This window comes from Heptranchias perlo, chromosome 2 (assembly GCF_035084215.1).
Source record: "Heptranchias perlo isolate sHepPer1 chromosome 2, sHepPer1.hap1, whole genome shotgun sequence".
In the NCBI taxonomy this organism is placed as follows: domain Eukaryota; kingdom Metazoa; phylum Chordata; class Chondrichthyes; order Hexanchiformes; family Hexanchidae; genus Heptranchias; species Heptranchias perlo.
The window spans coordinates 48,107,257-48,132,732 of NC_090326.1; the positions used below are offsets into that span (position 1 = coordinate 48,107,257).

At 44.2% G+C, this 25,476-nt stretch overlaps 1 protein-coding gene across 4 annotated transcripts in view; it reads right to left on the reverse strand.

The window, feature by feature from the left end:
* LOC137338866 (zinc finger CCHC domain-containing protein 2-like) overlaps positions 1-11,394 on the reverse strand; it is a 77,074-nt gene extending 65,680 nt beyond the window's left edge. For all 4 annotated transcript variants that reach the window (XM_068001853.1, XM_068001852.1, XM_068001854.1 and 1 more), the window contains exon 1: positions 10,626-11,394. In XM_068001853.1, the coding sequence (XP_067857954.1) occupies positions 10,626-11,249 (624 nt within the window). In that variant the 5' untranslated portion in view covers positions 11,250-11,394. The remainder of the gene's footprint in view (positions 1-10,625) is intronic.
* Positions 11,395-25,476: the final 14,082 nt, after the last annotated feature.

Consider the following 25,476-nt stretch of genomic DNA (forward strand, 5'->3'; position numbering starts at 1 on the left):
GCTGCAGATGTTCCTCAGGGCAGTGTCCTAGGCCCAACCATCTTCAGCTGCTTCGTCAATGCCCTTCCCTCCATCATAAGATCAGAAATGGGAATGTTCACTGATGATTGCCTAACGTTCAGTTCCATTCGCAACCCCTCAGATAATGAAGCAATCCGTGCCCGCATGCAGCAAGACCTGGACAACATCCAAGCTTGGGTTCATAAGTGGCAAGTAACATTCGCGCCAGACAAGTGCCAGGCAATGACCATCTCCAACAAGAGAGTCGAACCACCTCCCCATGACATTTCAACGGCATTACCATCGCCGAATCCCCCACCATCAACATCCTGGGGGTCACTATTGACCAGAAACTGAACTGGACCAGCCACATAAATTACTATGGCTACAAGAGCAGGTCAGAGGCTGGGTATTCTGCAGCAAGTGACTCACCCCCTGACTCCCCAAAGCCTTTCCACCATCTACAAGGCACAAGTCAGGAGTGTGATGGAATACTCTCCACTTGCCTGGATGAGTGCAGCTCCAACAACACTCAAGAAGCTCGACACCATCCATGACAAAGCAGCCCACTTTATTGGCACCCCATCCACCACCCTAAACATTCACTCCCTTCACCACCGGCGCACTGTGGCGGCAGTGTGTACCATCCACAGGATGCACTGAAGCAACTCGCCAAGGCTTCTTCGACAGCACCTCCCAAACCCGCGACCTCTACCGCCTAGAAGGACAAGAGCAGCAGGCACGTGGGAACACCACCACCTGCACCTTCCCCTCCAAGTCACACACCATCCCGACTTGGAAATATACCGCCGTTCCTTCACCGTCGCTGGGTCAAAATCCTGGAACTCCCTTCCTAACAGCACTGTGGGAGAACCTTCACCACACGGACTGCAGCGGTTCAAGAAGGTGGCTCACCACCACCTTCTCAAGTGCAATTCAGAATGGGCAATAAATGCTGGCCTCACCAGCGACGCCCACATCCCATGAACGAATAAAAAAAGTGTAGATCCAGGGGACTGGGAGAGATATAAAGAACAGCAAAGGAAGACTAAAAAGATATTAAGAGCTGCAAAAAGGGAATACGAAAAGAAACTTGCAAGGGATATAGAGAATAACACAAAATATTTTTACAATTATATTAGACGAAAAAGGGTAGTCAAGGATAATGGGGGCCCTTTCAAAACAGATGCAAGTAATATTGCAAATGAAAATAAGGAAGAATCAAACTTGTGGAATAATTACTTTGTATCAGTCATCACAGTAGAGGAAGAGGATAATATGCCAGACATTGTAGGCAAACTAATAATGAATCAAGGACTGGAACTCACTAAAGTTAATGTAAGCAAGAAAACAGTTTTTTTTTTAAAAAAGGCACTATAAAACATATGAATAGTAAAAGAGTAGTCAAAGGAAGGGTGGGACCGATTAGGGACAAAAAAAGGAGATCTTCTTGTGGAGCCAGAGGGCATGGCTGAGGTACTAAATGAATATTTCGCATCCGTCTTCACTAAAGAGGATGCTGCCATCGTAGCAGTAAAGGAGGAGGTAGTAGTGATATTGGATAGGATAAAAATAGATAAAGAGGAGGCACTTAAAAGATTGGCAGTACTCAAAGCAGAAAGGACATCCAGTCCAGATGGCATGCATCCTAGGTTATGGAGGGAAGTAGGGTGGAAATTGCAGAGGTGCTGGCCATAATCTTCCAATCCTTCGATATAAGGGCAGTGCCAGAGGACTGCAAATGTTACATCACTATTCAAAAAGGGGGAGGGAGGTAAACCCGGCAACTACCAGTGAGGAAACGGAGACAATAATCTGGGACAAAATTACTTGGCACTTGGAAAAGTATGGGCTAGTAAATGAAAGTCAGCACAAATTTGTTAAAAGGAAATTTGTGTTTGACTAGCTTGATTGAGTTCTTTGATGAAGTAACGGAGAGCGTTAATGAGAGTAATGCGGTTGATCTGTATATGGACTTTCAAAAGACATTTGATAAAGTTCCTCACAATAGACTTGTTAGCAAAATTAAAGCCCATGGGATTGAAGGGACAGTGGCAGCATAGATACAAAATTGGCTTGGAGATAGAAAGCAGAGTAGTGGTGAACAGTTGTTTTTCAGACTGGAGGGAAGTATACAGTGGTGTTTCCCAAGGGTCAGCATTAGGACCACTGCTCTTTTTGATATATATTAATGATCTGGACTTGGGTGTACAGGGTATAATTTCAAATTTTGCAGATGACACGAATCTGAAAAGTGTAGTAAACAATGCAGAGGATAGTAACAGACTTCAGGAGGACACATGCAGACTGGTGAAATGGTCAGACATATGGCAGATGAAATTTAACACACAAGTGTTAAGTGATGCATTTTGGTAGGAAGATTGAGGAGAGGTAATATAAATTAAATGGTACAATTTTAAAGGGGTGCAGGAACAGAGACCTGGGGGTGCACATACACAAATCTTTGAAGGTGGCAGGACAAGTTGAGAAGGCTGTTTTAAAAAAAAAAGCATATGGGACCCTGGACTTTATTAATAGAGGCATAGAGTACAAAAGCAAGGAAGTTATGCTAAACCTTTATAAACACTGGTTAGGCTTCAGCTGGAGTATTGTGTTCAATTCTGGGCACCACACTTTAGAAAGGATGTCAAGGCCTTAGATAGGGTGCAAAGGAGAATTACTAGAATGGTACCAGGGATGAGGGACTTCAGTTATGTGGACAGCCTGGAGAAGCTGGGGTTGTTCTCCTTAGAACAGAGAACGTTAAGCGGAGATTTGATAGAGGTGTTCAAGGTCATGAATGGTTTTGATAGTTTCTCCTTATTTACTCTGTTTCCAGTGGGAGAAGGGCCAGTAACCAGAGGACACAAGTTTAAGGTGATTGGCAAAAGAGCCAGAGACAACACAAGGAAACACTGCCTGAAAGGGGGGTGGAAGCAGATTCAATAGTAAGTTTCAAAAGGGAATTAGATAAATACTTGAAGGGGTAAAAATTACAGGGCTATGGGGAAAGAGCAGGGGAATGGGACTAATTGGATAGCTCTTTCAAAGAGCACAGGAGGAGGCCACCTCCTGTGCTGTACCTACTATAATAAAGACTGACAAATCCCCAGGACCTGATGATTTCCACCCCAGGGCTTTAAAGGAAGGAGATGAGGAAATTGCAGACGCTTTAGACATAAACTTCCAAAGCGCTCTCAATTTAGGAATTGTCCCTTTAGATTGGAAAATTAGGTAAGTTTCAGTTAGTTAAAATTAAAGCTCATGGAATTGAAGGCAAATTATTGACCAGGTTTGGCAGTAGAAGGCAGAGTAGGGATAATGGGTATGTACTCAAATTGGAAGGAAGTGACTAGTGGTGTCCCACAAGGATCTGTGCTGGGGCCTCAACTGCTAGAGGGGGTGCAACAAAGGTTCACTAGATTTTTTTCCTGGGATGAAAGGATTGTTCTAGGAGGAGAGATTGAGTAGAATGGGCCTATATTCTCTGGAGTTTAGAAGAATGAGGGGTGATCTCATTGAAACGTATAAAATTTTTAAGATGGCTTGACAGGGTAGATGCAGAGAGGCTGTTTTCCCTGGCTGGACAGTCTAGAACTATGGGTCATAGTCTCGAGATAAGGGGTCGGCCATTTAGGACAGAGATGAGGAAAAATTTCTTCACTCAGAGGATTGTGAATCTTTGAAATTCTCTACCCCAGAGGGCTCTGGCTGCTCAGTCGTCGAATATATTCAAGACTAAGATCGATAGATTTTTGGATACTAAGGGAATCAAGGGATATGGGGATAGGGCAGGAAAGTGGAGTTGAGGTAGAAGATCAGCCATAACCTTATTGAATTGCAGAGCAGGCTCGAGGGGCTGTATGGCCTACTCCTGCTCCTATTTATGTTCTTATTCACTATATTTATTAAATGACTTGGATAACACAATAGAGAGCCATATATCCAAGATTGCCATGACACAAAGATTGGTGGCGTGGTAAGTAATGTTGAATTACAAAGAGACATTGGTAGATTGAGTGAGTGGGCAGATGGATTTCAGATGGCAGATGGATTTCAACGCAGGCAAGTGTGAGGTCATCCATTTTGGGCAAAAAAAGGTCATTTTTTTTTAAATGGTGAAAAGTTAGGAACAGTGGCGGTCCAAACAGATTTTAGGGTCCACGTACACAGATCACTAAAATGTAGTAGTCAGAGTGCAAAAAATAATCAAACAGGCTAATGGAATGTTAGCCTTTATAACTAGAGGACTAGAATATAAAGGGGAGGAAGTTTTGCTGCCACTATACAAAGTCCCGTTAGACCACATCTGGAGTACTGTGTACTGTACTGAGCGTCACATCTTAGAAAGGATATATTGGCCTGGGAAGGAGTGCAGCACAGATTCACTAGAATGTTATCAGGGCTCCAAGGGTTAGATTATGAGGAGAGATTACATAAACTAGGCTTGTATTCCCTGGAAGATAGAAGGTGACTTGATTGAGGTTTTTAGGATTTTGAAAGGAATTGATAGGGTAGAGAGAAACTTTTTCCACTGGTGGGAGTCTGGGATAAGGAGACATAACCATTAAATCAGAGCCAGGCAACTCAGGTGAGATAAGGCCAACTAGGGAACACCTCTTCACACAAAGGGTGGTAGAAATGGGTACTCACCCACAAAAAGCAATAGATGCTAGCTCAATTAATAATTTTAAATCTGAGATCGATCAATTTTTGCTAGCCAAGGGTATTAAGGGATATGGAGCCAAGGCTGGTGGATGGAGTTAGGATACAGATCAGTCATGATCCCTCTGAATGGCAGAACAGGCTCGAGGGACTGAATGGCCTATACCCATTCCTATGTTCCTATCCACTTTTATTTTGCTACAATACTAAATAACATACACAATTTTATAAATCTACAGCATCCGCAATATTTTCCTTGCAATTTATAATGCGCTGCTTAAAGCTTTGGATATGTGCAATGATCACAATTCATGTACAGAATTATTAGAGTGCTAAAATATGGTGCAGATTTTCAGACCATAGATAACATATAGAAATGATTTTCTCTCTCACTACTGCGCAATCTACTTTCTCAAGTTTCCAACTAAACAAATGGTGGTCAAAGTCTTCTATTTCCCTTCTGCCCAATTATGCTAATTACTCTGATTCAATGGCCCAAAGTTTGCTGGGGCAGGGCAACAAACAGCACCCATTAGTTAGACTTGCCCATGCCCATTTAATCTCCATGATATTTTGCAATGCAAGTTGCCAGAAGTGCGTGATGGAAACTGGATACAGAACATCTGGGAACTGAGTGAACAGAACAAACAACTGTGTATCTCCCTAACCAATCAGACTAAAGGATTGTGAAATTAACAGCGCAAGAAGAAAGCGTAAGTTAGAGTGGTAAATTCAATGTCAAATCAGGTAGAGAGAGTTTAAAAAAGACAAAAAAGGAAAAGTAAAAACATTTTTTTAAAATTTTACATTTTAAAAAAAGCTCCAACAATTAAAACCTGAAGGAATGAGACTCCACACTTGTAATAGTTAATTTTCAGTGGTTGACCGGCAGCAATTAACACTTATTACGTCGTTAAAAGGGTACTCGGACCTGAAATGACTTGAATTAACTTTCTGTAGCGGGTTTAGTTCATGTCTACCACCCAAATACAGGAACTTCAAGCCATTCAGTGGTGAGGCAGGCAGCGAAATTCCGTTTTCGTGGAACAGTGCATCTTGGACAGCAATTTTTGGGTTTCCGCGTTAACCGTGCATCGGCCCTCACCTGAAGTTGCTGTACGATTTGTGCATCACCGTTATTGTGACAGCAAATTCTGGGCCATAATATTTATGATAAAAACTGTCCAAGAGCTGTCTGCAGCTGACCTGCCCAACATTCTTCACTCAACCAGCAGTAAAGGCAGATTAACTGGTCATTGGGCTTATTACCATTTGTTGCATTTTGCTGTATGCAAAATGGCTTCCATATTTGACTAGAAAACTGTCATTGTCAGTCAAAGCAACATATTACTTTAAGTAGTGACATTTGAAAAACATAATAAGCCACTGTATAAATGGAAGTCTTTCCTATTCTTGAAGTTTCGGTCACTGACAATCCTTGTTATTAATAAGCAGACCTATTTAAAGGCAATATATTCTTGTATATTTAACAACTTCTAGTTCAACTGGTATTAACAGGATGACTACTGTATCATCTGCATAGGAGCACAAATTGTATTGTGTCAAACCCTTTGTTTAAAAAAAAGGGGCAAGGAAGAGAAATAAAATTCAACACACTTCAAAAGTGGATTAAAATCCTATACTCCAACCTCGTATCCATTATGTGCACCAATGCTTTCAACTCCTTGCAACCACTTCAACAAGAAATATGCCTTATTCCCCCTTCCTCTTCACTGATGCCATAGAGCCCCTTATAGCAAGCTCATCGAATACAGGCTGGCTCACCCGAGCACAAAATATCACTATGCGGATGACATCCGACTCTAACTAACCCATCTGCTTTACTGTTCAATATCTTCCAAAAGATCAAAAGAATTCTGCCGGCCCCCAGGATACAAGATTAATTATTCCTAGATCCAGCACATCCCTCCACACATTCACATTGGCCCAGAATTTGCTGGGAAAATAATGGCGCGTTTAATGCGCAGGCCATTAGTGTGTAAATCGTCCAGTAATTTGTGACAAGGCCGAGATTGAGAACAGCCTCACTAAAACGCGCAGCTCATAGTCAACCTCTCAGTGAGTTTCAAGAAATTGCTGCACTTGCGCAATAAATACAAATTAAACTCACCGCAGAAAGTTAGGGCTGGTATTTAACAGTGTAAAAGGACTCTTTTAATGACTAGATTTATATTCCTGCAATGCCATTCATTCTCTCTGGCCCAGAATGGGAACAACTGAAACTGTGGAGTCTCATTCCTGCAGGAAGTAAATTGTTCTTGGACGTTTTTTAAATTTTCTTTTTTTCTCTCTCTCTTAATCCAATCTTTTTCTGTTTCTTTATTTCTCGATCTGCACCTGATTTGACTAATTCCCATTTCCTTCTCAGTCCTTCCTCTATTTCTTTCTCAATCCTTAAATCTCATTGGTTAAGGAGACAGATTTTTGGTCCAGTCATTCACCAAGGTTCTAGATGCCCCGTTAGAATGCTTGTCTTTTCGACCACTCTGCCTACCCTTGCTCTGGTATTTAGTTATGCATGGATGCCAGAATGGACACCATTACACAGCTCACTCCTGCCTCCGATACCGTCTGCCACAATTGCTCTCTTCCCTCATCAAAAAATCAAACTGAAATCATACATTAATAGAACCATAAAATCTTTACAGCAAAGGTCATTCGGCACATTCGGTCTGTGCTGGCTCTTTACTAGAGCATTCCAAAATTAATTCTGCTTCCTTGCTCTCTCTTTCTCTCCATAGTCCTGTATCTTCCTCTGCTCCAGATATTTACCAGTTTTCCCTTAAAAGATGCAATGGTATCTGCAACAACCACTCCCTGTAGCAAAGCATTCCATGCTCCAACAACCTGGTTCCATCAGTGATGATTTTAAATTAATGACCGCTCATCACTGGTTCCCCAACCAGAGGATAGTTTCTATATTCACGCTATCAACATCATTCATAATTTTAAAAACATTTCGATCTTATGTTAGCTTTCTCTGCTCCAGTGAAAATAGTCCTATTATCTCAAATCTCTCTACATACTCAGACTTTCCCACACATGGCCTTATCGTGGGGAATCTATATCGTACAATCTCCATGACTTTAATGTCCTTTCAATAATGGGGCACCCAAAACTGCATACAAACTCTCTTAAATTTGTATAAAACATTGGTTAGGACAGCGTTATCATTACTTCTTTATTCTTGTACTCCGTGCCCATACTTCTAAAACTTAAAATGCTGTTGGCCTTTTTTTTAAAAAAAACTTATTTACTTGCACTTATGTATTCAAGGAATTATGTTATTTGAACACCTAAATTTCTCTTCATCCACACCCTTCAGCACCTCTCTATTCAGGAATCACTTATTACTCATTTTTCCTCTCAAAATGCATCACCTCACACTTGTCCACACTCAATTGCTTCTATCAGCAATCTTCCTATTTCACTAACCTATGCATTCATGAATCCTTTCAGTCCCTCACAGTGTTTGTCAAACTCCCCACTTTAGTGATGGCAAATTTTGAGATTGTGTTCCTTAGACCCAATTCCAGAGGCATAGAGTACAAAAGCAAGGAAGTTATGCTAAACCCTCATAAAACACTGGTTAGGCCACAGCTGGAGTATTGTGTTCAATTCTGGGCACCACACTTTAGAAAGGATGCCAAGGCCTTCGAGAGGGTGCAAGAGAGATTTGCTAGAATGGTGCCAGGGATGAGGGACATCAGTTATCTGAAGAGACTGGAGAAGCTGGGGTTGTTCTCCTTAGAACAGAACGTTAAGGGGAGATTTGAGACATGGTGTTCAAAATCATGAATGATTTTGATAAGAGTAAATAGGGAGAAACTGTTTCCAGTGGGAGAAGGGTCACAGAGGACACAGATTTAAGGTGATTGGCAAAAGAACCAGAGGCGGCATGAGGAATTTTTTTTTGTAAATTGCAACGAGTTGTAATGACTGGAATGCACTGCCTGAAAGGGTGGTGGAAGCAGATTCAATAGTAACATTCAAAAATACTTGAAGGGGAAAAATTTACAGGGCTATGGGGAAAGAGACTCATTGCATAGCTCTTTCAAAGTGTCTGCACAGGCACAATGGGCCAAATGGCCTCCCCTCCTGTGCTGTACCTACTCTGATCTATATAAACACCAAGAACAATACCCAGCACTGACCCATGAGGTACACCAGTTCCAACCCAAGTATTACCCATTCACCCAAACTTGATCTGTCTGTCAACCAACTTTCTATCCATGCTGCTACAATTCCTCTTTATACCATTCACCTGTAATTTCCTTCATATAAAGGCCAGAACAATTTTTTATACCTTGCATTACAAAATAGTATCCAATCTTCATTGGAATGCAGTTAAGTTTGAAACTATATATTTTTTTTAAATGAACAGATTTGACCATATGTATTAAAGAATACTTGCACTTAATGGCCATAAACCAGCCACTGCAAGAGTCAAGTTCAATTTCATGAACAAAAAGCAAAAATGCTGGAAATCTGAAATAAAAATAAAGTGCTGGAAACACAGGTCAGGCAGCATCTGTGGAGAGAGAGAGAAACACGGGGTTAACATTTCAGGTTGATGAACTTTCACAGTTCTGAAAAAAGGGGTCATCAACCTGAAATGTTAACCTGACATTTCTCTCTCCCCACACACTGCCTGGCTTGTTGAATGTTTCCAATATTTTCATTTCAAAAATATGAACACCTGAACTCTAAAGGCCCTTTCAGCTCAACAGCTGTATGGGTCAAGTATTGGACAATAGGCTCAGATTCACAGAAGCCTCCAACATAAATAGCTAGCTGATTACAGTTCAGAAACAATTGCTAGTTAGGTATTTTAATGAAGAAATACATTTTTGACTTTATTCTGCTCTCAGTTCTCATTTAACAGCTAGCTCTTCAATAAACTAGCTCTGGTCAAAAAAAGGTACCTGAATTCAAGGCCTCCATATTACTGTATAAGCCTTTGGGACAAAGGAACAGGAGTAGGCCATTCAGCCCCTCAAGCCTGTTCCTGGGATATAAATCACAGAAGGATTGAAAGTACCTTCTCTAAAGTGGGTGAAGGGCAACGGCCATCGCTCAAATAACACTGTCTTCTGAACGATTGTAAGGAATCTTACAACACCAGGTTATAGTCCAACAAATTTATTTTAAAATCACAAGCTTTCGGAGATTATCTCCTTCATTCATCTGACGAAGGAGATAATCTCCGAAAGCTTGTGATTTTAAAATAAATTTGTTGGACTATAACCTGGTGTTGTAAGATTCCTTACATTTGTCCACCCCAGTCCATCACCGGCATCTCCACATTCTGAACGATGTTAAACATAATCACGGGAGGACTTTTCCTTCATGGCTAAACCGTGGGCAAGAGGACAGTATTTTTCTCTTTTTTTTGCTTTATGAAGATTCGTGGGAGATCACTGAACCGACGCTCTCTACTTTCCATTAGCGTGAGATTCAGATTCTGGGGGGGGGGGGGGGAGGCGGTTGGAGAAAAGGTACAGGCGCAAACCCCCGCCGACCCGAACCAACCGACACCGGACCTCCGCGCCACTTCATTGGTTGCTTTCGAGCGCCAGCAGCCCATTTCAAACTACAACACCCGGCCGACGCGTCAGCCTCAGCCCCGCCCCCGCCGGCCCCGCCCCATTCGGATCGGCAGGTTCGCGCCGTCCCTGCCCCGAGACACTCGCCCCCTGACGACAAGAGGGCCGAATTACATCGAGAAAGTCACGTTCTTTTCTCCCCCCCCCCCCACCCCCCGCAACCCTGAAATCGTTCCTTTTTAAAAAAAAATAGCCTCCAAGGCGTTCCATTTAAACAAATCGATACGCGCATAATAATAATAATTTTTTTTTTATAAAAAAGGAGCAGCGCTGCGCACAGACTCGCGCGGTCACAATCTCGCTCCGTCACAATAGAGTAGGCGCTCCATTTACCTTGGCGACGGCGTTCTGGAACTTGCGGCCGTTGTCGGGTCCCCGCTGCAGGTCGGCGAGCTGCTCGCGGAGCGTCTCCTTCTGGTGGAAGGAGAAAGCCGGGTGGTTGGAAGCCATGGTGAGCAGCAGCAGGAACTCTTGGACGCTGCGCTCCGTCAGCTGCAGCCCGTAGTTCTTGATCACCGAGTCGATGTGGGTGAGGGTGCGGGAGAGCACGGCCGCGGCTTCCCGGTTGTCCGAGCTCAGCAGGGCCAGCGAGACGACGAGCTTGCTGCGGACCACCTCGTCCGTCACGTCGGCGATGCTGGCCAGGTCGGCCACGCTGTTGGCGCGGATCTCCGAGTCGCGCAGCGAGTGGTAGTCCTTGCGGGCCAGGTCCTCCAGGCAGCTGCCCAGGAAGCGCAGCTCCAGCGGGTGGCAGAGGTCCAGCAGGCCGCAGCAGAACTCCAGGCGCTGGGCCGAGGTAAGAGCCGAGCCGAACCATTCGTACACACCCTCCTTCCGCGGCTCGGAGGGGAGCAGCGGCGGCGGCGGCATGGCGCGGGTGGCAGGAGCCGCTTTCTCCTCCTCGTCGTCCTCTTCAGGATCGGGCAGCTTCATCAGCACCTTCATCTTCATCGTCATCAAGTTATTGCAACCAACAAAAAAAAAACACACACACCACAAACAAGTAATTAATCAACTGGAACTGTCAGTGGCCGCTTCACACATTTTTGTACCGGGCGCAGACTGATTGGTATTTTTACCCCCCCTTTCCCTCCTCCGTTCTTAAATGTGTAGCTCCGTAATGGCAGCGGAGCGCCGACTGAAGTAAAAGTCTCTGCCCGCCCGCCTGTCAATCACACGCACTTAGCCCCGCCCACCACCGGCCCCGCCCCGCCCCTCCCCCTCGCTCACCAGGCAACGCGCCACTCAGTGAAAGTCACCGAGTCTTGGGCAGCTCAAGGGCTCGCGTGTTAACTTTGGGCATCTGCCATCTAACTTCAGTCACGGTGGGGTGGGGAAGGGTACCCCGCGGGCCAACGACAACTTTGCATTTATATAGTGCCTTTAACATGGAACAACAGGGGTGCAAACAACAAATGGATGCCGAACCCGAAGGAGGAAAATATTGGGGAGGGGTGATCAAAAGCTTGGTCAAAAAGGTAGGTAGGTTGGTCAAAAGGAGGTTTCGTAAAAGGAAGAGAGAACAAGGAAATCCATAATTGAATTTGTAAGCAAATATCAACGATAACCCCCCCTACCTTCGGACCCGCCCGTGGAGAGGCAGAAGAGTTTAGGCTGGGAATTCCAGAGCATAGGCTAAAGTCACGATCGCCAATGGTGGGGCAAAGGGAAGGGAATATAATTTAAGTGGGGGGAACAGAAAATTAGGGTGGGGGACTGTAGGGCTAGATCAGCTTACAGAGATGGGGAAGATGTGGCCATTAAAGGATTTAAATTAAGGATGCTAATTTTAAATTAGAGGTGGGGGACTTGGAGCCAATGTCAGCCAGAACATGGGTGATCGGGATTCAGAGCAGGATAGGATATGGGCAGTAGAGTTTATAATAAACTGAAGTTTACAGAGGGTGGAGAATGGGAGGCAGGTCAGGAGAGCATTGGAATAGTTGGAGGTAACAAAGACATGGATGAGAGTTTCAGTAAAAGATGGGCTGAGGTAGAGCAGGCAATGTTACAGAGGTAGAAATAGGTGGCCTTTGTGGGAGAGAATATGGGGTCAAATAGAATGCCAAGGTTGCAAACAGTCTGGCTCAGCTTGAAACAGTGGCTAGGGAAGGGGATGGAATTGATACGGTACGGAATTTGTGGTGGGAGCTGAGGACGACGGCTTTGGTATTCCTAATGTTTAACTGGAGGAAATTGTAGCTCATCCAATACTGAATGTTGGGATAAGTAGTCTGACAACAGAGGAAGTGGAGGGTTTGAGAAAGGTGATGGAGAGGTAGAGCTGGTTGTCGTCAGTATATATGTGAATGCTGATCCCATGACTGTGAATGATGTTCCCAAGGAGCAGAATGTAAATGAGGAAGGGACCAAGGATAGATTCTTGGGGGATACTGAAGGTAATAGTGCAGGGGTGGGAAAAGTAGTGATTGCTGGAGATGTTCTGGCTACAGTCGGATAGGTAAGAGTGGAATCAAGTCAGGGCAGTTCCACTGAGCTGGACAGTGGAGAAGAGGTGCTGCAGAAGGATGGTGATAGGACAGGGTGGAATAATCTGCTATGGTCACAGTCACCGAGGTTGTTATTTGTTACTTTGGTTAGGCCTATTTCAGTGTTGAGGCAGGGAGGGAAATGCGATTGGAGAGATTCAAACTTGGAATTGGGAGATGATAACACATTCAAGGACTTTGCAGAGGAAAGGAAAGTTGGAGATGGGGCGATAGTTTTCAAGGACAAGGGAATCGAGGGTTGGTTTTTTGATTAGGGGGTGATGACGGGGTTTTGAAAGGTTGGGGGGCACAGTACCCGAGGAGAAAGAGTCATTTGCAAAGTTTAAGGATGAAGGTATCTGTGGTTAAACTTTGATATAGCAGGGTGGGGAAGAATACCTACATGGGATTACATAGAAGTTACAACATGGAATCATGCAATTCATCCAACTTGACTGTGTTGCTGTTTATCCTCTACATGAGTAGTAGTTCTAATCACATTTGCCCACCCTGTTTCCATATCCCTTTATCTCCCTTTCTTTCAACTACCTAGCTAACCTATTCTTAAATGGTGACATGATCTCTGCTTCAATCACTAACTCCAATTGTGCATTGCACAGTCTCACAACCCTCTGAGTAAAAAAGTTTCTAATGCACTCTGTCCTAAATCTCTTACATTTGATCTTCTATCTATGCCCTCCTGATGGGAATGGAGTGGGAGGGGCCGATAGCAGGTGACGAACATGCAGCATTGTAGGACAAGTGGGAATGTCCGATTTCAACGGGGATGCCTCATTATCATTTTACTTCTGGGTTTTGCGTCTCCATTGCACATGAGCGGGCGTGGTGTGGACCTGCATGATGCGATTTCACATTGACTATTTAAAGGCCCAGTTCAGAGATGCAATGGAGGAGGAGGTTTGGAGTTTGTTACGTTGGTTTTGAGGCACAGAATTAAGAGTTATGGAAGGAAAGAAAAGGCTGTGCCCAGGTTTAATGAGGCATCCCTGGATGTCCTGCTGGGTGCAGTAAGGAGTGAGGTCCTCTTTCCCAGTAATGGGGAAAAAGAAACCTACAACCACCACAAAGAATGCGTGGCCCAAGAAGTCAGTAGCAGGAGCGTCATTATGAGGACGTGGATCCAGTGCAGGAAACGTTTTAATGACCTAACCAGGTCAGGAAAGGTGAGTAAAATTGCAGATTCACCTACACCCTGTATTGCACCTCCTCTCATCCTGTCTTGTCAAGCGTACTCCATTCACATCATTCCTCACACCCACGAACTTTCAGCAGCACCCATTGTTCCATTTCAATGTACATCCTCACCTCCCCCTTCCTCCATCCACCACAGCCACTCACCCCAATCCTCATGTAATCTGATACCACCTCAGTCAGTTCCCCCCGATTGGCACTGTCAACACTTTCCTCAAATGCGTGCCAGTGCCACACATGATGCTTCTGCCTGATTGTCACCCTCACCGAATGCATTGCATGCATCTGATGCATACAGGCCTTAGAGTGGTCATGCCACCATGCAGGAGCAGAGCGCACAGAATGCCAGGGAGGGGGCTAGGAATGGAGGCGGAACCCCACAGATCATAGGGCTTAACCCAGCAGAAGAGGAGGCATTGGAAGTAAGCGGCATCGCTGCCTCCCTCAGTATCGAGAGATTGCGAGACTGATAGTGCATTGCAGTAAGGTGAAAGCATTACGAGACTGATAGTGCATTGCAGTAAGGTGAAAGCATTAATCTCTCAGGCCCACATCTCCTACAAAACAGTCATCTTGAGTTGCCTTCAGCACTTAATCGATACTGAGGGAGGCAGCGATACGGCTTACTTCCAATGTCTCCTCTTCTGCTGGGTTAAGCCTTATGATCTGTGGGGTTCCGCCTCCATTCCTAGCCCCCTCCCTGGCATTCTGTACGCTCTGCTACTGCATGGGTGGCACGACCACTCTAAGGCCTGTATACATCAGATGCATGCAGTGCATTCGTATCTTCTCTCCTCCAGGGCCATCAAGCGAGGAACATGAGCCCCTGCCCGGAGAGGACGAGGATTCTTCAGAGGAGTTCATTCCCGCTGAGGGTGCACCGTCAAAGGACACATTCATGGCAGGCACCGGTGCAGCTATGAGTACATCAGTGGGTCCTCTTACACAGTTAGGTGGGATGTCACCAGGTGAATCGCAGTTCACAAGTGAGCACGAGCAGAGAGTGGTGGTAGGGACAGCAATGGAGAGTCCGCGTCGGAGGGCGCAGTCCTCTCCAAGCTCTGCTCACCTGGACAGAGATGCAGAACCTGGGGGGCCATCCATGAAAAGGAGAACAATAGATGGTCAGCAGCAACTGTACAAAGTAGTGACAAACCTGCCAGGCACACCCTCCACAATGTCACAGAGGATGGAGGAGTCCAGCTCGAACATTTGTGGAGTGGTGACGCAGGCCCTTGCGAAGATACAATGTTGCATTGAGAGAGTGGCCTCCTCTATAGAAGTTGAATCATGGTGCACTAATGAGTCTCTGCAGGCCCAGATGTCTGCCTTGCAAATACTGAACATCAACATGTGTACCGGCTTACACAGGCTGGCAGATAAGACGTCGGCTTCCAAGGCATTGCTGATCTCCAAGCTGCTCTCCCGCAGAGAGGCAGGAGTGATGTTCCGCTGGCCCAGGAGAGGGAGGATGGCAATAAGGGAGATGAAAGTGCAAACTCCTCTCAAAGAGTATGCATATCTCACACGTTGCCCCCCCTCAATCAGTACCCGACATGCTACCTCCTTTCCCGCTGGCCCAGTCTGCCCCTGCACAACACCAAGAGGTCATCGGCTGCGAGCACCTCAAAAGTCAGAGCAAGGATCAGAGCAGCCTACCATTACTTCTACTGAAGCCATAGGGATAGCACCACATAGAAGTGCCAGAGACAGAAAGAGAAAAAGCTTTAGAGTTCACTAAGGATATGCACAAAGGTGTTTTTGGATATTTGTTAATATAGTTAATTTGTTACATCACAATAAATTTATTACTTTGCACCATTTTCCTGCATTTGTTCCCTATTCTTGAATGCCGAGTGCTAACTCTGCTTTTCATTTGTTTGGTGCTGAATGTGAAGACATGAATTGACTGACACCAATTTGTCGATGTGGAAGGAGTGGATGGATAGTTACGGGACTGCTTGTGGAGGGGGTTCGGAGGATGTTATAGTTACTTTGGTCCAGGGTGGTGACTCACTGAACCTTCGAGCTATTAGGGCATCCCTGGCATCTCGAGTATCAATGTGATCAGCTGGTCTGGCGTTGTGCGCCCCATCTTCCTCTTCCTCTTCTTCCTTGTCCTTGGGTCAGATGAGGAGTGCTGAGCAGCTTCTTCCTCCTGCACCTCTAGTCCTCGCTGCTGTGCTGTGTTGTGCAGAACACAGCACACCATGATTATCCTTGAGACCCTCGCTGGTGAGTACCGAAGGGTACCTCCAGACCTGTCCAGGCACCTGAAGCGCAACTTGAGCATGCCGACAGTTTGCTCGATGACACATCTGGTTGTCATATGGCTCGCGTTGTAGTGCTCCTGGTGTTCATCGGTGGGGTTCCTCAGAGGTGTCATCAGCCAGGTTTGAAGGGTTATCCTTTGTCACCTAACAGTCTCCCTTTAAGGCTGGTTCCAGGTCTGAACAGGTCGGGGATATTGAGCTGCCTCAGTATAAAAACATCATGCAGCTCCCAGGGAATCCGGGGCACATCTGCATGAACCTTTTTTTGTGGTTGCGCACTAGCTGAACATTGATGGAATAAAATCCTTTGTGGTTGACAAATGCATCTGGTTGATCAGGGGGTGCTCGGATTGCCACGTGTGCAATCGATGGTGCTCTGCACTTGTGGGGAGCCAGCCAGAGATGTGAATCCGAGTGCCTGCTCATTCTGGCTATTGTCATCACAGGGGAAGTTTACATTCCTCCCCAACCCTGGCAAACAATACATCTGTTACCTGCCTTATGCATTTATGACTGCGAGACCCTCGCTATGTCTCCGGTTGCGGCCTGGAGCAAACTGGAGGCAAAGAAATTGAGGGTGGTGGTGACTTTTACAGCCACTGGTAATGCTTGGCCACCAGATCTAGCAGGCAGCAGGTCGTCTTCTAGGATGTTACAGATGTCTGCGACCACCTGATGTGACAATCTCAGCCTCTGACAGGTCAAGGAAGCTGAGCCTCTGTCTGTAGACCCTGTTAGGTGGGTAGTGCCTCCCACGAGCTCATCTCTGCTGGCCACCTGTAACTCCCTCCACAGCACATCCTTGTTGCTGTTGATCTTCATTCACCTCGTCTTCCGAAGTCCAATCAAAAGCAGCCATGGTGCCACCCATGAGCTCCTTTATCTGAACAACCCAAAACTCTCCAAATGACTCTCTCAAACCAGGTACTGTCACCAAACTGTGTCCCATGGAACTGATAAAGCAGCTATGAGCACAGAACCTTTATTCAGATCGGGCCTCCTGACCTTTAACCACCTCAATAAAGTGCCACATAGTCTCGCCTCGGTTTCACTGCTGAGTTTCCGGGAAACCCGTGCAGCCAGCCATTAATTTCAAATTGGGCTCCCAATTACATTATAGGAGCCCGATTTACATATGTTAATGACCATCCTGCCTCTCCACGGCGGGACACTCTGATGTCCCGATTCCCGTTACCGCAGAAAAGACAGCGGGCTCGTGCACGGCGGGTTGGGGTTGCGTTGCACGTATTTCACTTTTTAACCCCGCCTCCCCCAACCTTCTCCCGCCCATCGTGAGGGGGGAGGGTTTAATATCGAGGCCTCTGTGTCTATCTAGCGTTACTATCCCGTCAGAATTTCAACTACCTCTATCAAATCACCCCACAATCTGCTCTGTCTAACAAAAACAGCCCCAATTTTTCAAGTCTTTCTTTGTATTTCTTCATACCAGGCAGCATTCTAGTGAATCTGTGCTGTATCCTCTCTATTTCCTGAACATCCTGTAGTGTGGAGCCCAAAACTTCACAGTACTCTAACTGTGCTCTTACTAAAATTTAATATTACCCTTACCTCTCGAATTTTATATTCCATAGCTGTTGTCATAAAAGCCAATATTCCATTAGCTTTTTTAAAAAATGATCCCATCCACTTGAACCTGCACTCCCAAATCCCTCTGCTTTTACACATCACCCAACTTCCCCCATTCAATGTTACTTTATTTTTTTTACAAAAATGAACCACCTCACACCTAATGATGTTAAACTTCATCTGCAGTTTGTGTTTCATACAGTGGGATGGGAAGGGTTCCTGAAGTTTGTTTTTAACACTCTGTGGTAGGCTAGGTTACCTGCATTTTCTCTTTAATACAATGGGGTGGGGAAAGATACCTATGATTTATCTTTAATACAGCAGGATAGGGCTGGGTACCTGCAGTTTACTTGTAATACCATGGGTGGGGAAGGGTACCTGCAGTTTCTTTAATACAGCAGGATAGGGATGGGTACCTGTGGCTAATCTTTAATGCAATGGGGTGAGAAAGGGTACCTATTCTTATCTTTAATACAACAGGGTGGGAATGTGTACCTGTGGTTTATGTTTATTAAATTGGATGGGGAAGTGTACCTGCGGTTTATGTTTAATACCTTGGGTAGGAACAGTACCTGCTTTAAAACAGCAGATTGGGGAAGGGTACCTACCGTTTAGCTTTAATACAGCAGGTTGGGGAAAGGTACGTCATGTTGATCTTTCATGCAGTGGGGTGGAGAAGGAAGGATACGTGCATTTTATCTTTAATAGAGCAGGTTGGGAAAGGGTGCTTGAGGTTTATCTTTAATAGTGTAAGGAAAGGGTTAATTCTTTATATTAACTTTTAGCTTTTCCCTGTTGTAAGTTTCTGTTTGAAGGCTGGAAATGTCGGTTTCAGTTTCATTTCCAGTGAAATGAAAAGCAAAGACAGGGACATGTAGCTGATAATTCGCAGTGTTTGAATGTCTCTCTTGTTGCTTGGCAACTAGAACTGGATGGAGTATTCAAGGTGCGGTCTCACTAGAGCTCTATAAAGTTTGATCATTACCTTTTCTGATCTTTATTCTACTGATTTGGCTGTGTAATTCAACATTCTATTGGCTTTGTTGATAGCTGCTCTGCATTGGTTGGCCAGGTTTAGGGTCAAGTCTAAGACTCCTAAGTCTCTTTCAGCTTCACCCTTAGCTGCTTCAACACCATTAATGAGGTACGTGTGTCATCAATTTTTTGCTTCCTATGTCTAGCACTTTACATTTTTCTGCATTAAATTTTAACTGCCAGTGTTCTGACTATTTACATATCTTGTCCTACTCATTCTGTAGTTTCTGAGCTGCCTCTTCCAATTCCACTGCCCCTCCTAGTTTGGTATCATCTGCAAATTTGACCACTTTGCATTGTTTCTGAATCCAGGTTGTTTGTAAATTAGAAACAGTAGTGGTGGTCCCAGCACTGAGCAATGAAGCACCCTACTCAGTATTTCCCCCACTCTGACATAACTTCTCTAATGAGTACTCATTGTTTCTTACCCTTCAACTAGTTTCTTAGCATTCCCAGGGTTTAGCCTGAATCCCCACAGCATTCCAATGTTACACTGGGGTGTGGCCTTGTAGTTTATCTTTAATACACTGAGGAGAGGGCAAGAGATCCACCAAATCTCACTTCTACTTGTCAAATCTCATTTGAAGTAAGTCCCACTCAATTTTGTAACAACCACAACAACTTGTATGTATATAGCGCCTTTAACGTAGTAAAACGTCTCATGGCCATCCTCTATCTCTGCAAAGGAGATTTGACAGCAGATCTCCCAGGCTGCCACAACAATTGTCTTTTTCACTAGTGACATGGTTTAGGAGCAACAACAACTTGCATTTATATAGCGCTTTTAATGTAGTAAAACGTCCCAATGTACTTCACAGGAACGTTAGCAAACAAAATTTGACACTGAGCCACATAAGAAGATATTAAATAAAAACAGAAAATGCTGGAGAAGCTCAGCAAGTCAGGCAGCATCTGTGGAGAAAGAAAGAGAGTTAATGTTTCAGGTCGAAGACCTTTCATCAGAACTGGAAGATGTTAAAGAGTTAAAGTTTTTGAGCAAGTACAGAGCCAGGGAAAGGTGGGGGGTGGGGGGGAGGGAGAGAGGGGAGGAAAGAACAAAAGGGAAGGTCTGTAATAGGGATAGAGACAGGTGACCAAAAGTTTGGTCAGAGAGGTAGGTTTTAAGGAGTGTCTTAAAGGAGGAGAGAGAAGTGGAGGGGCGGAGAGGTTTGGGGAAGGAATTCCAGAGCTTTGGGGCCTAGGCAGTTGAAGGCATGGTAGCCAGTGGTGGAGCGATGAAAATCGGGGATGCACAAGAGGCTAGAAATGGAGGAATGCAAAGATCTCGGAGGATTGTAGGGCTGAAGGAAGTTACAGAGATGGGGAGGGGCGAGGCCATTGAGAGATTTGAAAACAAGGATGAGATTTTTAAAATCGAGGCGTTGCTGGGCAGGAGCCAATGTAGGTTAGCGAGCACAGGGATGATGGGTGAACGGGACTTGGTGCGAATTAGGATACAGGCAGCAGTGTTTAGGATGAGCTCAAGTTTATGGAGGGTAGATGATGGCAGGCCAGACAGGAGATCATTGGAATAGTCAAATCTGGAGGTAACAAAGGCATGGATGAGGGTTTCGGCAGCAGATGAGCTGAAGCAGGGGCGGAGATGGGTGATATTATGGAGGCAGTCTTGGTAATGGAGTGGATATGTGGTTGGAAGCTCATCTCCGGGTCAAATAGGACGCCATGGTTGCGAACGATCTGGTTTAAAAATGTGACCAATTTTGATACATCCCATTCCTAAAAAAAACATCTCCATATATTTAAATGAGTTTGCAATCAGACTAATTTTTGTTAAATCAGACATAAATTTCACTATTAATATTTTGCCAATGTTAGCAGCTATGGAAATACAAATAAGTCACTTTTATTTTAAATGTTAATCTCTTTTAGAACATAAGAACATAAGAAATAGGAGCAGGAGTAGGCCAATCGGCCCCTCGAGCCTGCTCCGCCATTCAATAAGATCATGGCTGATCTGGTCCTAACCTCAAATCTAAAATCATGTCCAATTTCCTGCCCGCTCCCCGTAACCCCTAATTCCCTTTACTTCTAGGAAACTGTCTATTTCTGTTTTAAATTTATTTAATGATGTAGCTTCCACAGCTTCCTGGGGCAGCAAATTCCACAGACCTACTACCCTCTGAGTGAAGAAGTTTCTCCTCATCTCAGTTTTGAAAGAGCAGCCCCTTATTCTAAGATTATGCCCCCTCGTTCTAGTTTCACCCATCCTTGGGAACATCCTTACCGCATCCACCCGATCAAGCCCCTTCACAATCTTATATGTTTCAATAAGATCGCCTCTCATTCTTCTGAACTCCAATGAGTAGAGTCCCAATCTACTCAACCTCTCCTCATATGTCCGCCCCCTCATCCCCGGGATTAACCGAGTGAACCTTCTTTGTACTGCCTTGAGAGCAAGTATGTCTTTTCTTAAGTATGGACACCAAAACTGTATGCAGTATTCCAGGTGCGGTCTCACCAATACCTTATATAACTGCAGCAATACCTCCCTGTTTTTATATTCTATCCCCCTAGCAATAAAAGCCAACATTCCGTTGGCCTTCTTGATTTTGATGTCTATCAGTCTTAAACATAGTTTCCATATTCCTTAAATATAAAAACTATCATTCTTGTTGATCATGAATGTCAGAATTAACATTACCTCTGTGGTGGCAGCTCTGCATCTCCTCGCTTCTCCTCACCCCCTCCCCTCCCCAACATACACACACACACACACACGCACGATCAGAATTTCAATAGGAGCTTTTCACATTGTAAAGAGCTGTATTTATATCACACACTCACATACACTGTAGGATAAATTCAGGGAGAATGTGATCCCGATGCGAAGACTTGCTTGTGGTGAGCGCAGATTAGCAACAGGGCTATAACACTATAGCCCCAATTCTCCAAACTGCACTAACTATGAGCAAGGCCATACCCTAGAAGCACAGTCTCACCAAATATGTCCAGTGTGCCTCGACATAGTGGTGTAATTTCTAACAAATATTTTTCATATTTCATGGTGATAAGTACGCAATACATTCTATTGACCGGAACTGTTGTTTTCCCTTTGAAAAATAATTCAGAGGGAAATGTTCAGTGTTAAGCATTCTAAATTCACTTCCCACAATAGTCTAATTGACACATTGCCTCCAACTGCAGTGTAACTGAAACAAACTTTTTTACCTATTTACCAAATTCTTTGCCTGATAATGTTTATTAAGCAGTTTAGACAAAATACTTTATGGGTGCCAGTGAGATATGATCTATACCCCATTCATGTTGACCAGATAACTCAAAGTGAGCTGACCTGATAAATTATTCAATATAAATGATATCTCATAGTTGTTCACAACACATCTCCTACAATGGATTTTAATTAAAAATATATATTAAATGTCTTTTATGTGCTTTTATTCATTCTGACTGATTTTGAATTACATTTATAAATTTTATATTTAAATAATTGTAAAGTTAATTCCCTCTATCCAGCTGGTTCAACCTCCCCCATTCTTTAAGTCAGATGGAGTGATGGATTTTGCACCATGTTCCTCATGGAAATCAGAGTTAGGCTGTAACATGTTACTGTAGTCTGTTCATCCTGTCCATGCACAGAATGATAGCTACAGTGAGGTATCATAATAAGAAACTAATCTCAGGAGGAATGATGGAACATAAAAATTCTGTTAAATAGTTTCTTTAAAAATTGAATCAAAGCATTAAAAAAGTAAACATGTAAAAATCACTGCAACTTTGAGAACCACTGTGTAGGATCTCTCATGTTATGGTTGTTATGTTGTTAATGAATGAATGAGTGCAATTGAAAATAGCACCAGCTGAAGAAATGCACTATTGTGAATAGACACCTGGTAGCTCCCCTGTTGGCTTAGTGGGTAATTGAACCACTGAGTATAGCTACGAGCCATATAGACCAGAAGGTCCCACGTTTGATCCCCAGTATTTGCTGAGTTAGCGGATCTCAGCTGGGGCTGCATTGGGTTCACTACAATTGGTCTCAGTGTCTTGGGCTCAGGCAGGGAGAAAGGGTTCCTGTTATTAATTGCTATTGTGTGACCTCTGGTGAAAAAATACATGTATGGACATTGGGTAAGGAGAGGATTAGTCTTGGCTGTGATGCCTTCCATGAATGAATAGCCAACCAACACACTATCTTGGCTCCCAGTTGAGTTGAGAAAGGTATTGGAGGACTGCTTGTGCTCATGGAACCTACTTCGGTGAGTCAGTGCTTGCAGAGGGGAGGGGAGAAAGTTGGAAAAATTACGTTTAACTTTTTCTCTCTGCGTGCGGTCTAAATTCTCTTTCCACTACAAAGATGAAAAGACATACAATTTCATATATTCTTTTGTTATTCACTGCTTTTATTTGCATAATTTAGACGTGGGAACTACTGCACTAAGCTCCATGAACAATGTCAGTCAACAGTCTAAACCAAGTATTTAATAAATTGTCATTGAACTAATTATGATCCACCAAGATTGAAAACAAAGTAATATTAATACATATTAACATTGTGATGGATGGAACCGAAGCATGGAATGCAAGCGATTTATTGACATTTAGTAGTTAGGCCGTATAGCGGTATTAGCAAAATATATTTATATATATTTTCGTATTTATTTTTCAGACCTAGAAATGTGAAGCCACTCCATGAGAAGTTATTAAAATATATAATTGTTTAGGCTATATCTGCTCATAATTTCAAACTTTAATCCACACTACTGGCGTTTTTCAAGATGGCAGACAGAATCATCTAGGAGAGGTAAAAGCAGTTTCACCTAAAGAAGTTACTTAACTGTCCTTCATGCTTATAATAGTTGCAACTAAAGTCAAGTTTAAATAAAAACAGAATTATCAACAGTAAAAAATTACTGAATAAAGAAATTATCCCACACACAATGGGAATCCGCACATTGCACTCAATACTTAAGGTGTTTGTTTGTGAAGTAAATTCAGCTTTTATTTTGAAAAATTATTTCCTCCCCTTCAGCTCTTTGACTTCGCGAGGGTGGGCAGGTGAGCTGCTCCAAACGTTTGCCAATATTGATTTCTAATTGGATACTAATTGGGAGGTACAGCCTGGGTGATTTTTTTATTTCTCTCCCTGATTTTCCGTTCCTCCCCTGAGGTACTACCTCCCCTCCACTCAACATCTCCCTGTAAGAGCATGGCATAGCTTGTTGGAGCTCCAACGTACTGTGGCACATTACTACCATGCTACAATCTCTGTCCATATTCTAATTTTCAAGGAACTACTACTTATTTTGTGTAAAAAGTAAATTATTGCAGATGCTGGGAATCTGAAACAAAAACAGAGGATGTTGGAAACATACAACAGGTCAGTCAGCCTCTGTGGAGAGAACAGACCAGTTGACGTTTTGGGTGTGGACCTTCTTCAATTCTCCCGCGCCCTTTAAATGTTTCCAGTCTATTCGGATGCTGCAGCGCTGATGACCTTTTCCTCCCCGCAGTGGTGGTCTTCCTCTTGGTGGCAGGAATCCTGCTGAGAGCCCAACCTGCACAGCTAATGACTTCCAACCCAGGAAAATGAGTTGGGGTCATGGTGGAGTTGGAGCAGCAGGTGGAATTCCCATCCTAATCCTCCTGGGGCAGATTAGGAAAAATCCAGCCCTATTTGTCCAACAACCATAGAATTACATAGAAACAGGCCATTCAGCCCAAACAGTCCATATTGGTGTTTATCTTCCATAGGAGCAGTAGACCTCCTCCCATGTGGTTACCCTATTCCTGTATCCTTTAATCACCTATCTAGCCTATTCTCAAAATCTGACATGATCTCTGCACAAATCATTCCGCAACTTTATAACCCTCTGTGTACAAAAAAAAGTTTCTTCTGCTCTCTGTCCTAAATCTCCTTCATTTAATCCATGGCCTATAAATTCGGCCTACTAAGTCCCCTCATTTCCAGCCGTAAGTGCCCCGCCCACCATATTGGAAAAGGACAAAAAATCGTCGTCCAGTGCCCACGCCTGAAACAATATGCAAATAAGCAAGATTGGTCTATAGTTAACTGCTTTCTGTCTCACTCCCTTCTAGAATAGGGGTGTTATGTTTGCGGTTTTCCAATCCGCTGGGACCTTTCCAGAATCTAGTGAATTCTGGAAGATTACAACCAATGCATCCACTATCTCTGTATTTAAAGAACACGGGCCGCCACTCCCTGATCCCTCCCCCCCCCCCCCCCCCCACCTCCCGACCCTGGCCTCTGATCCCCCTCAGCCTCCGACCCCCAAACCCGGTCCTCACTTACCCGAGGACTGCTGCAATGCTAGCAGCGGCCTGATCTTCATTGACTCTTCACCAGCAGGTTCTTTGTGCCCCGACAGCTTGATGGAAATGAGGCCCGAGGCTCGAGGCACAATATTGGGGGCGCCTCGGCCTCACCATTCAGGTGCAGGAATCGTACTCTGTGCCTCACGCACACAGAAAAATTGGCACGCCCAAATTTCTACCCCATAGTCTTCTCATTCTAGACTCCATAACCACTGGAAATAATCTGTTTCTATTTACCCTACCCCATCTCTTCGTAGTTTTAATGTGTAGTGC